Source organism: Macrosteles quadrilineatus, unplaced genomic scaffold (assembly GCF_028750875.1).
Source record: "Macrosteles quadrilineatus isolate MER2022 unplaced genomic scaffold, UCM_ALF_1.0 Scaffold_2__2_contigs__length_208266976, whole genome shotgun sequence".
Taxonomy (NCBI): domain Eukaryota; kingdom Metazoa; phylum Arthropoda; class Insecta; order Hemiptera; family Cicadellidae; genus Macrosteles; species Macrosteles quadrilineatus.
The window spans coordinates 197,643,031-197,657,165 of record NW_026542595.1 but is presented as its reverse complement, the minus strand read 5'-3'; the positions used below and the strand labels follow the sequence as shown (position 1 = coordinate 197,657,165).

Here is a 14,135-nt window from a genome sequence, read left to right as displayed (position 1 = left end):
TAATATTATGACTAGTCTTTAAACACCTTTTTAAATTAAGGACTTTTGTTACAGGATTTTTGTGAGTAAGTTTTTAAAAATAAAATTTGTATTCGCTCCTTGTTCTAATTTTAGGTAGCTGAACAAAAAACTAATTACATATATATTTTAAAAGCTGAAGATTTACATACAGAGTAATTTAAAAGTTTTAGAATGGTGAAATATATCTTTTACCGTTATAGATAAAGTAATAAAACTTGGTATATCAATCAATAATAACCATAAAGGTCTACTCATTCAAGCTCATATTTTTTACCCCTTAATGGGGTTGGCCGACGTTACTATCCGAAAATTCTCAAAATAAATTCTCAAATAGCAGTTTTGGTCAAGTTTTGTATCAAATTAAATGTTGTAAAACACGTTGCCTCAAACCCGAACACAAATGGAAAACCGAGTCAAAAATGGCAGCCGTTTCAATATTTCTTGATTCTGCAATTTTGAATCCTTGAACGGCTGCAATTTTTACCCAGCTGTTACTTTGAGGTCAAACCTGCGGCAAAGTATTCTAGTAAAAAATACCTTTAATGTGATATGATCTGAGAATAAACTTAAGACTTAATAACCTATGCTAACTTTTATGATTTTCTTCCAACTTATAGCGGGCACCTGACAGTGTATTAAGCATTGAAAATTTGTACAGCTGTCATTTTTGACTCCATTGCTCATTTGATATCGGGTTTGCGGCATTGTTCTTACTAACAAAATTGTATACCAAACTCGACCTATGCTGCTGTTTAAGAATTTCACTCGACTCCTCGTGGGCCGTCCCCCTTTAGGGATAAAAAAGTAATTAAACCTCAAAAGAGTAAACATTTATGGCTTTAATTGAATAACCACGTTTCATCCCTTCAATCTAAAATAGTATAAAATATATTACACTATTCCAGGACTTTTCAATCACACTGTATAATTAATTTTGCATCACATAATAACAATTTTAATTGCTAGCTCTCTCGTTATAAACCTCTAAGATGACTCTGTGACTGATAAGAGTGCAAAATAATATTATATTACCCCTAAAAATCCACCGGTGTTTTAGCCAAGACCGTATTAAACTACAGTGCACAAAACAGCTGGAGTAGTTATACATCAAATAAATTATGTATTTTCAGGTATTACCATTGATAAATTTGACGCTCTTCAGCCACTCTACAAATCTGCTTTATGGAAATCAATGAATGCATCCATTGAATGCAATTGCATTCATAATGCACAATGCACCTGACAATGACTATGACGCCAGTGCAGTATGACAACAGTTACTTTAGTGATCGCCTGGGCGGTGGACTATGATGATGTGAAATGCTAAAGAGCCCATGACTATGTATGAAGTTGACCGCACCATGACCCCCGTAACAGACACTATCACCACGGTCCCGGCTCGAGACAGCTGCATGACCACATAACAGGTCAGTTTAGTAATTATTTGTAATTTGGAGCTTTATTTAATTAATGCATACATAAATTAATTAGCCCGTGAATAGGTCACTGTGTGACATAATAATTTCCGGAAAGTTTATATTGTCACACTTAAACAACCAGTTGAGTAATCGCTGAATTAATATTTAATGGTTTGTCATTAAACATACTAATTAATTTAATTACTTTAATTACTCATACTAGATTTATTTTTTCATATACAATATACATAACATTCACTCTATCAAAAATGTTTAATAATACAGCAATTATTTCTACGTAAACCTATATTTTATTATAACTACATATTATCTTTATAATTAATTGATGATGTTATTTTAGTCATAACATGAAAAAAGTGTTGGTTTTGTACGAATACACGACCACTATTCTACCTATTATATCCACGAATCAATAGTTGATTTATTTACGGAAAACTCAATTTTACATGTTTATACAATTATGGCAAAACTTTACATTTCAGGATTAATACATCTCATACATAAAGACAGAACAGAAAAAATGGCTTATATAAATATATATCAATATCATACTACAATCAACAACAATATATAACAATAAAACAATAAATAAGAGAAACAACAAGTTTTGTATTTAGCTAACAATAATATAGAATCAACAACAAATAACAGTAGAAAAAATCTCTCAATGATTGACAACAATAACAAGCAGACTCATCAAACCTAAATCAACATAGTACAAAACAAGAAAACATGTAAAAGGCTACGTAACAAGTAAATGATTGAGCATAAATACAAAGATATAATAACCAAATATGACAAGAAATATTTATGGTACTACACATAATAACATTTCGATAACAAATCCATTGTTTGTACCTTTCATTGCCAAGTAAATACAGTTAGGGTGTGAGGAGATAGAGTGAATACAATTGAGTGAATACCCAGTGGTGTAAAACATTAGCTATACGTTGAAAAAAACCAATAATTGTCTGGTTATTTATCTTATTTTATCAAAGATGAGTCTGAACAGTTTTGTTTTTGAATTGTGTATTATAAAATAAACCTAAAACTTATGGTTTTGTTATAATAATTCATGCTACAACCTAGTATTGTAAACAAAAGTCTTCTAATATAATTTTGTATCTATCGTACAGTATATATATTTGTACCATTATAAATTTCGTCTAAATATTTTAAGCGTAGTTATACTTCGAGTCTTGTGAACGAAGTAAGGACGCTGGTAGATAATAAACGTATTTTATTGATGGTATAGCATTAAAAAGGTACTCTTGTTAAAAACGAAATGGATCATGGAGCCTAAAGACTAGTTTTTAAATATTTTTTGTTTAAAGTCAACTTTATATGAAACCCGAATAATATTTTTAGGACTTTGGAATCTAGAATGCCAAAATAGTTTGACAGCTATTTAATTTTACTAAATTTAAACTAGGATTATTATTGGTTAAAAATATTTATAATTATTGAAGGTAATGTGAAACATTTTTCACGTGGAATGTTTGCTTACTCGTTGCAAAAGAGTTGTTGAACTCTTATGCCTTTCATTGACGTAACACTAGACATTGAAACCACATAATAAATTAACACATATACATAAATTACCTTGAATGTCTGTCTCTTAACAAATACTTGTGTAAAGCCTTCGCCAAATACAAAGAAGCATTACCACAAACGAACTTTGAGTTTAATACCAACATTGAGTCTAACAATGTAACAGGCAGTGTTGCATTTTATATAATATAGATAGTATTATAACAGGTTTTCTTGTTAGGAGGTATCTAATGTATTTGATTAAAAACAATGCTTCGGTGAACTAAGGTTGGTTCAGTTTTACAATATTTAACCATAGATAAAAAATACTCCTATGTTGTACTTAAGAAGTTTTACCTTGTGTTGCTTAGTCTATGATTTAACGTAATATAAATTTAATATACCTTCTTAAACGTAACAAATTGTTAAAGCAATTAAAAACTCATTTTAAACAAACATTTCTTAAATTTGAAAACTTTTTTTGGACTTTATTTGACCAGTTATTCTTAGTTATATTTCAAAATTAGTTGTATTAATTTTAGTTTCTGTTTGTTTTCAGGGAACAAAACAAAGTGCAGTTAGCCAACATCTATCAGGAGATTTTCTCCATTCGTCTCCACACAAATTGGAATACCATAAATTTAAGGTACGTATAAACTTATTGATACTACAGGTCAAGAAGTGTTCGGAAACTATACTAAAAATATGCAATGTACAGATTTCCCTTTTTTTCACCCTACGCTGTAAATAAAACATACGATCGTAATTATTCAATTTCTTTTGATTTTCTGTGTATATTTTATTGTTATGTCGTCACTAGTATGGTAAACCAATGGGCCCATGTTAATTTGTTTATACATTTAAAATTAATTTCATGTAGTTATTTTTGAACCTATTTTAATTTAGAAAGAGATTCTGCTCATCTCCAGGAAAATGATTTTCTAAAAATATACGTAGATTTTTCTAGTGATGCAATTCAGCTGAGAAAAAAAGTTTTCAAGACACATGCTAGCCTATTAGTATAGTAGGATTATGGTATGCATGCACTTATTATCGCAAAAAATTGAAACCAAAGTGGTTAAAACTTTCATTGTTTATACAGTATTGTTTAGTAATGAATTGTTCATATCAAAATTGTAAATTTTTTGGACCGTTGGTAGCAATAAATAAATAACCAATTGTGTTTACAAACTTGATGAGTTTAAAGAGCTTTCTTAATTATTTGTTATAGCAAGCAAGTGTATCACTTAAATCGTAAAAGTATGAGTGTATTGGTATGAATGATTAAAAAATATTACATTTGCGTTTCTTGTAACAAAGATAGTTTTAAGGTCATGCTTTCTTTCGACGATTGGCTATCTGTAAAAGTATACTTTTAGCTATGTTTAACCTAAAGTTATACTAAACATAAATTTTTCTACAAATATGTATACAGTACGTTGTGAGTACCAGTGGTATATTTATTTAGAGCTTATGACAAATGATCAGGGGGATTTCAAGAGCTTCAAGTCTATATTCAATGAAGACACAGGTTAGCTGAAAAGTCACTACCTATTTTTCATTATTAATTGACATTTTATGGTGCTAGAGAAAAAATAAAGATGTACATTTAAACATTGATTAAAGCCATTTATTGTAGAACACGTTAAACGTCGTTATATGCACTTGCATTTTCAACACATATTCCTAACAGATAAATTTTCAACATATTTTCGAATAAAGTCTTGTAGAACATTACCGAGAAAAACTATAATAGAAATTTCCAATTAATGTAGAGTCTTTGGATTCATTCTGTAAGCCTCTTCTTTTGCTCATCCCCACGAACAAAAATCACAGGGCGCAAATGTCTGGGCTACGCGTAGGCCAGTGATGTGAACTACCTCATAAAATCCATTTACCGACGAATGTTACATTGAGCTAATCTCTAACAATATTTTCCCTCCATTTTGCACTCTCTACCAATTCTTGACCTGAACAATAGCCACACTTCACTAACAAGTGTGTTTAGGCCTGAACAATAGTCACTGAAAAATTGCTTCACTCCATATCGTGAGGCAATTCTTGTCCTTTCCTCAATACTTACACCAGCCGTAATAGCAGACTTAAAAGCTTCCATAAGTTTACAATATGAACTACCATTAATTGCATCAAATTATCTTCAATCATCTGACAATGTGAGCTACGAAAACAATATGGTGTTTTGGTGATGAACATTTAAAATTATGTATAGACTTTTCAGCCACCCTGTAGATTCGTTTTTACGTGGATATTTGAAAGGGTTAGTGCCATGCACGCCCGATCCGCATTCCTCTGAAGGTCTTTGACTGTAGAGACTAATTTGCAAACAAAGACCAACGTACTTTCACATTACTTATGGTAGGATTTCAAAATGTCTTGACCAATACACGTTGTGATGAATAATCTCAAATTTTTAACTTTCGGTAGGCCGTATCATTAGTCATTCCATTAAAAAAGTTTGCCCCAAACAATCTTAAACGTAAGAGGAAGTGTTGGTTTTTACATTTATAGCAACAATGATGCAGATCTGCTAGAATATCAGATGTCAACTAGTGGCGTATAGAGGCAATAGCCCCTATATTCTATTTATTATTTTGTACAAATTATTAGTTACATGGGTTATCATTTATTACCCTACCATGCATTATCATTTAACATTTTTGTATATTATGATATGTATAATAGTTATTACATACCTGCATAATGCATTTTGATGTCTGCACTGCTTAAAATAAAAAATTCCAAAGGACATGCGTTGTGTTTTGTAATATAAACTTTCTAATCATAATACAACTAAGGAACATTTTCCAATAACAATCGTCATTACCATTAATTGAATCTATATAGATTTCTTTATGTATAGACAAATTCACTTATAAAAACACATAGAGATAATGTCATCATCCAAATTGTAAAATGCTAATTGTATAACAAAATCTCTCTGAAACAAAATTTGATATATAGTATCCATTATGGTCTTTATTTGGTTCTAGTACTATTTTAACATCATCTGACCTCTTAACCCATCTAATAGCAACATAAAGTAGACCATGGGCAAACACTGGGTTTTTCAAATAAATGCCAACTTTTGAGGAGGCTCGGCCTTGCGCCACAATTTGTCCAAATCAAATTGCGCAATGCACCACAATGAATGTACCCATCGTTCATTGGTCCTACGCTGTGTTATTCAATATCATTTAAAAGTTGTAATCTATACACAGGAATAAATAATTCATGTTCATCCTATGCTCATTTATTCTTCTTCCATTAATATCGTGCAAAATCTGGTTCCTGTTGTTCTCATTTCGAGGAACAATACCTTTGCGTGGTAGTCTTCCGACATTATACATTATTACCGTGCAAAAGAACAATCCATTGTAAAGTATTAAGTTTAAAAGTATCAAATTGTTCTTTAACAAGATTTTATCTAATTTTCACTTTGTGTTGTTAACTACTTTACTAACAATTTTACAAAAACAAAATAATGCACATTCAGGTATGGTTATATTTTTTCAATTTATATAATTACAGCTGTGTTTACACTAAATAAAAAGGCATAAAATCAGATTCCCATGCTATTTAAATGTGAATTATTTTATTCGTAACAACCTTTTGGTGCATAATTAGGAAAATTTAATAAAACCTTTAAAATGATACCTCTTCCAGCTTTCTACAGCCTTCCCGTTCGCTCACAATTTCATTGTAAAATTTTTGAGTTACGGAATTAGATATATAGATGAGTTACCATATCACACAAAATAAACTCATAGCTAAACATATTTCTGTTAGCAAATCGTTATTCCATTTATTTTAGTTTGGTTTTATAACTTTGTTATTTTGTTTCAGGCAAAATGACGTCTTACATATCTGACTACTATAACTACATAGTTTACGAACAAATGGGTAAGTGGCAGGAAATAGTTAAATAATTTAATTTTTAGGTTAAAACCTCTACAGCGAAAAAAACTTAGCACATAAAAGTTGATGAATAAACGTTTTTAAACACCAGTTAAAAGCACTACACGCTCTAGATAATGTAATGAAACTGGAATATGACGTTCTTGATTACCTCTCTAAAAGCATATAACTCCTACAGTTAATAACGCTTTGACTGCACTTTTGAAAAAGAGTAATACCTAGTAGTTCCATTCTAAAAGAATAATTAAACATTATAGAGGGTGTAAGATTGATAAACACAAAATAATATTATGATCATTAATTAATTGTTCTTTATTACAACTTGTTGTACCAGCAGGTCTCATATACCTTAACATACAAATCAGACTGCATTAAGGTCGATTACGACTCAAAAGATACAAATTTACATGCAAATGTATATAAGAAATACAAAATGATGGATATCTGGTTAATGAAGCGATTGTGCAAAATTGTTCATACTTGATTATATCTTTTTATATATAAAACCATTTCATGGAGTTTGGCTGTTTACTTACGTTACACTCTGTATATACTGTATGGACGAAATTACCTAAGAGGACATAAAAATGAAAAAGTCAATCGGTCCTGGGCCTAGATCATTCCGTGCCACCCTCACTAATAGCTTATACCCTATTGAGAAACTCGCTAAAAGTAAATTGATCCTAAATGGTAAATTTTGTAGGTTTTACCATGAGACCTACATTAATAACTTATTCCGTATACGGGAAATAAAAAAAAATTGCACCATATACAACTATAATTGTGTTTATATGTGTTTAGATAATGAGCAAGAAACTCAGTTTATATGTTTAAACAATCTAATTATAGCTATTTTTACTTTTACCACAAACAGGCCTACTTCGCCCTGGAAAAGATGGTAGTAAAAATAAACAATTTTCCTAAGTTTTTAATTTAACCACTATAATTTCAGATCAGAGAGTGAAGGCGTACTACTTCATGGGATCTCCTGTTCCCATCCTGCTTCTCGTAACGTCATATCTCGTATTTGTCCTGAGACTCGGACCGTGGTTTATGAAGAACAGACCTCCGTACAATGTGGAGAAGCCTATGATGCTATACAATATTGTACAGATGGCAATTAACCTATATTTTGTACTCGTGGTAAGCAATGTTTGTTTTTGTCGTAAACAATTCTTGTACAAAATGTTTTATACCACTCCTTCCCTCATAAATGGCTGAACTGCAAATCCATATAGTTATCTGGCAATTACGATAATCCCTAATTTGAACTTAACTGCGATAAAAATTTATCTCAACAACATTTAAATTTGTTGAGGACTTTTTACCCAATAGCTTCCTTGTGCTTTTGATCGACTTTTGTAAATCTTGTTGAAATGTATAGAAATTAAGTCATTTAGTATACTTTTTGGTAATTCGTTATTATTACGGTATACTAAAGTGTGTAATATGGTTAATAAATAGTTTACTGCCAATAGTTTATTGTTATATAATAGTTATGATACACCAATGATTAATTTCAATGTAACATGTGTGGCTTGGTACTTTTTTAATCATTTGAAAATGTGGTTTTGGGTACCAACTTATTATTTTATTAAAAACAACAACATTAGTAACATTAGAAACATCTTATTACTATTTATTAAAGGACCAAATGTTTTTAAAACTGTTTGTAAAGGAAACAGGTAAGATATTTTTTTTGAATTATTTTAATCGTCCTATAACAATATAAGTTTGACATCCTCTGGAAAGCCCTTTATCATTTTGTTAACAATGCAACTAATATTTAGTTATATTTTAGTTTGATTGTAAATTGATTTTTCTCCTGTTTCAGGCCTGTTTATATGTGTGGCTACCAGGCCACTACAACTGGATTTGCCAAAGACCCATCTATGAGCCAAATCCGGTGGAGGATATAGTAAGTCGATAGAAATATCGTAATAAGCCACTTTAGAAAATTTTAGCTAAAAGGAAATGAAGTCCGAACACCACATACCTTAAGCAAAGATGGAATTAAAATACAGCTATACAGATATGTAATAGAAAAAAATTGCTGTACGTTAGCTCTTTACTCAAATATTTTAATTTTAAAGCATTTTCTTAAGGAGATAACGCTTCTGAAATATTCTGATGATCAGCCCACTTTTACCGCGAAATAGTCGGAATAGATACATAGATAGATATTTTACCAGAGTGGATACATATTTGATATACGGGTGTTTCCTAATTGTATGGACATATTTTCTGGACTTGTTCGTAGGCAAAGACAAATATAAAATGCCACATAAGTATGGTTTAAATGCCTAGATTTCTTTTTGTCGGTCTGTTTGTAATTTGGAAGAATTATTTTATATTTTGGGCATTTTTTTTTAGATTGAAACTTCCATATTGTTTAATATTTGTTATTTTACAGAGCAGTAATGGTAGTCCTATTAAATTGCGTAACCGAATGTAAAAAAAAACTGACAACTTGGTTGTGTGTCATCCGATTTTAACAAAAAATTTCTCATTTGATTTTGAATTAAATATTATATCCTTTTCATCCGAAGAACAGTTTTCTTAATATTTACGGTTTTTATGAAATTTTGCATTAAAGATTTCAAATGACCGCCATATTGAAACGGCTTGGGGTATTGAAACGAAACTTTGTTAGATCCTTTTAACTACTAAAATACACATTTATATAGTTTTTCCTACAGTTACCTAACAATGTACATGTTCTCTCACTGATTTGAGAAAGCAAAGTGGCCAATTCGCTCATCAGTGAGACAATGTTAACATTGTCTCACTCTAATTACTTTGTCTCACTCCAGATTTGCAACGTGAAGGCACGGAATAGTGAGCGCGTAACATGCAGGCAACGTCGTATGCGCGCGAAATACGTTGGCAGCACTGGCAGCTGGTCAGCTGTTGTACTGTTGTATTTGTAACTTCACATTAAATGTTATATTAAAAGTTCACTTCTGTGAAAAATAAGGTTATGTTTCTTCACAAATTTATTTGTTTTATGGTAACTGTAGGAAAAGTATAATGTGCAACTCGAGTGCAATGTACAATTGCCTCACTCGAGAAACCATTCCTCACTCGCCTACGGCTCGTGAGTAAGGGTTTCTCTCGAGTGATTCCACTAGTTGCACAAATAACTATTTAACATTTTATCTAAAAACATTAACAGATATAAAGTAATTCTTAACAATCACGAACAGGCCGACAAACAGAAATCTTGGCATTTTAGTTTTAGACCCATCCTCATATGGCATTTTAAGTTTGTCTTAGCCCAAGGAACAAGCCAACAAAATATGTCCAGACAATTTGGAAACACCCTGTATAAGATCAAACTATGGAGAGAAAGTGTTAAGAAATGTTGTAGGTTAAATGCGACAACAATAACTTGTTGCTCGGATCTAAAGAAGGTTGTTGATTTGTGCTGGTTGGCGTACTTAATTTTTGGAGCATTATTTAATGGAGTATTGAATGGTCCGCGTGAAAGAAGTTGGCACAAAAAAATATGCACTTGATTCGATTGTAAAGGTTTCAGTTTTGGTATGCCTTGAGATAATTTTTATTGGCAAAAGCTCTTAAGAACATGACATTTACCCGTCATTTAATGTAAATCGAGTTTAAATCAAGTTCAATCTTGTAATATTATTCAATCGTTTTTATATATAGGCCTATGTATATGATTTCAGGTCGTGGGAAAGTTCTATTTGTTCATGTGTTCAAGGATACTGGACTTGTTAGATACTGTAAGTAGAATTTGATTTTTACACTCTAAAACTATGAAAGTCTTGTTGAAATAAAGTATTTGTTGTATGAATTTTATGCATAAGTATAGTGCATTTAAGTATAGTGTTTTTTATCTGTTTTGGACTAAACATTTTTAGAATTTAATGCTTACATATTTTTTTACACTTAGCAAATACATTTTATAAGCAATATAATCTTAATTTCATATAATTGTTTTGAACTGAAAACATAACAAATTAAGGACGTGTCTAGGTTTTCATGGTACTAAAGAAGAACAACCATCAGATTTCATTCCTGCACTTATACCACCATACTTTCGTGGCAACAGCGTGTTGGATTTGCGTTAAATACATGCCAGGTAAGATCCTAATATGTAGAAAGCTTACTTGATATGCAATTGCATTAACCTAATTAGATTATACACTTTTTATTTGGAGTGTGTGTATGATAGTTACTACTAAATAAATTTAGTAGGATATGAATAAGTGATGTAACTAAGATCACTTCAAAGTTCGAAGAGCGAGCTTATCTAGTAGTAGAGTGTGGGACTTCGGTCTCTGAGGTTCCGGGTTAAAATCCCGTAAAAAAACAAATACATTTTACCTAAGTGATAATGCCGCAAACCCTAGGTCTAGCCTGTAGTAATGTGAAAAAACCATCTCGAGCTCGTGCTTACTGTCCTAGGACAAAAATAACACTTGAAAATGAAATTTTTTTAAAATAAAAGAACCCATAAATGATTTCTATATTTTAAAATATTTAAACCCACTAAATAATCGAATTACTATAACGTATAATTTTTTGCTACTAAATACGTATAATTTTCTTAAAATATGATGTTATCAAATAACACATTGTATTATTTGAAAGTATAGTCTAATTAGTTTTCGTTGTAGGCCTAAGCCTGACATTACTTAAATATATTTATATCAATAAAAACATTAGTTAAGCCTACATAGTTATCTTCAGTTGTCAGTTATATAAGTCAATCATTATTTTCATTGACACTATTTATAAAACTTAAAACTTAACATCCTACTATTATTATAAAAAGTATTTCTGAAATGGAACACAGTTCGGAATTCTAAACAAAGTCATCGAAAATACAACACATTAATTGAAAAATAGATGATTTTTCCGTGCTTCGTAACAGAAAGACCACTGAAGAAAAACCTTTTATATTTAAAACTGTATTATGAAATAGTTACACAGTCGCCTTGGTTTCAGGAAAAAAATTAATATTGGACCTCTTAGTTTGAAAAATTATCTTTCCTTAGCTAGGATAACTTATAAGGCTACCTAGTATGAATTATATGAGGCGCTGATGCATATATGGAAATACTGTACCACACATTTAAATTTTATGCTTACTTAAAAGTTTTTTTTATGAAAAAGGGTTCAAATTAAGTTAACAGGTTTTTTTTTTTGTAAATAGTGTTGGTTTACGAGTGTTTGTTTGCTTTTTAAATTTCTTATAACCGTTACAGAAAAATAACATATTAACAGCGAACGACGTTTTCATTAGTATGCAATGATCCTCATGTAAATGCATAATTAAACTAGTTGCAAAAAAAACTATTGCTAATGGAGATGTCATTTTATACTATGTATGGCTCAAAGTTATTTTTGTTACAGGTGGGCAGCCTGCTTTTTTTGGAACACTGAATGCATTTGTTCACGTTGTCATGTACTTCTACTACTTCCTCACGGCCATCGATGCCTCGTATAAAAAGTCAATTTGGTGGAAGAGACACATCACAGAACTGCAACTGGTACGCTTTTACTTTCTTATTAGTTATTTTAAAGTACACAATTACAAATGCAATAAGAATATACGTTCCAATATGCTAAAGCGTATTGAGCGCAGCCAATTAAAATGATAGTGTGTTTGTTGGCCGTAAAAAAGTAACTAATGAATTTGAAATAACAAATTCTTTTACAACATGAGGTAAGGTGTTATAATTATGAAATGAAAATAAAATTTAATATGTAACCATACTCATTATTCATTAAAAAATCTAAATAATCTTACAAATACACTGGGATATTTAAAAGATTCCTTAATTGGTAAAACTAGTAAAAGAAACATTAGTAGATGTCAATGTTAAATAGAAAAAATCAATTTCTAGACATCATTATTTAAAAGAGTGATATTGCAGTTTAGCTTAGTATTGATATTTTTCTTGCTATTTAAGAGAAATAATTAAGTCAATTGACTTTATTATAAAAAGCTAATGAGAACTACCAAAACATCTGTCATAAAAATAAATTGTTTTATCTACAACATGAATCTAAAATTATAGATTTTGATTTTATGATTTTAGTATAGTAACAGACGATGCATTATCTCAATCAATGTGTAACAAGTAAATGTTTGTTGGTGGTGTAATTACGTTTTTAATCATTCCACTGTCATTTATTTACATATTTTAAATATATTTTGATAATTCATGGTTGTGTATCAAAAATTCAACAATCAACAAATTTTTAGTTTCGAGTAATAGAGTAACATAAACTAGAGTTTATTTATTTCCCTAACTCTTCAACCTCCTCTTTAGAACTTACCTCTTTCAAGATAATAACCGATTCCATTGAATTAATTGCTCGTAGTTAATAAAATGACAGAAAAATTTGTTCATTTTGAGAGTGATTGTCTACTCTTCTTTTAAATAAATTAAAAAACTTGTATTACAATTGATGGTTTTAGCCCCTAAGTTGTAACCTAACTGAAAAAAAAAAATACTTCGTATTGTTAATATTCGTGTGTGTTATATGTTTTAACTTCAACCACGCTAATTTAGCTTAGATCTATTACTGATGGGGGCATTGTGGTGCCCAAACGGCAGAAACCTTCCGTTCAAACGTTTGAACTGGGTGACGAAGGTACACCCTACTTTTTAAGTTTGAACACCAATTGATACTTATCCATTAATACAGTAAATCTTGTTGTTTAGGCCCAGTTCTTCATTCTTCTGGTACAGCAACTGTACGCCATCCTCAGCCCGACTTGTGATTTTTCGAAGTATCTTCTAGCTTTCTTCCTTAGTCAGGCAATTCTCATGATCTACCTTTTCAGTAACTTTTACTACAATGCTTACATAAAAAAGCAACCAAAAAAGACAAAAACATCATGATAAACTGTAAATAAAATAGTTCTAAGTTTGTAGAAATTTTTAATTTTCCTTCATAACACGGACAAAGCTAATTTAGGGATTGCGCAATGGATTACCGGTAAAAAAAATAATATTTGGTGAAATATAGTTTATTGATGGTTAACTTTAAATTCTAATTTAAAAAAAACCGAACCAAAAGTATGATTAAATTACTTATATATAAATAAATAATGTTATTTTATTTTTTGTAAATCTAAAAATTAAACTTTTTGAATAGAATGAATAAGTTTAAAATAAAAACACATCAGAGTAGTTTATGATGAAACATAAACTTACAAAATGTATGTAC

The 14,135-nt window shown here is 30.4% G+C and overlaps 1 protein-coding gene across 2 annotated transcripts; it reads left to right on the top strand.

The window, feature by feature from the left end:
* Positions 1-1,296: 1,296 nt before the first annotated feature.
* Positions 1,297-13,835, top strand: LOC128987067 (elongation of very long chain fatty acids protein AAEL008004-like). Of its 2 annotated transcripts, none has more exons than XM_054407747.1 (9): positions 1,297-1,448; positions 3,550-3,636; positions 6,855-6,911; positions 7,879-8,069; positions 8,761-8,844; positions 10,616-10,672; positions 10,926-11,031; positions 12,309-12,445; positions 13,628-13,835. In XM_054407747.1, exons 3-9 carry the CDS (start codon positions 6,860-6,862, stop codon positions 13,805-13,807), a joined length of 807 nt encoding a protein of 268 aa, XP_054263722.1. In that variant the 5' UTR covers positions 1,297-1,448; positions 3,550-3,636; positions 6,855-6,859; the 3' UTR covers positions 13,808-13,835. The 2 variants fall into 2 exon arrangements, with proteins under 2 accessions (XP_054263722.1, XP_054263723.1); XM_054407748.1 differs by lacking the exon at positions 1,297-1,448 and adding an exon at positions 3,258-3,278.
* The last annotated feature ends 300 nt before the right edge of the window (positions 13,836-14,135 follow it).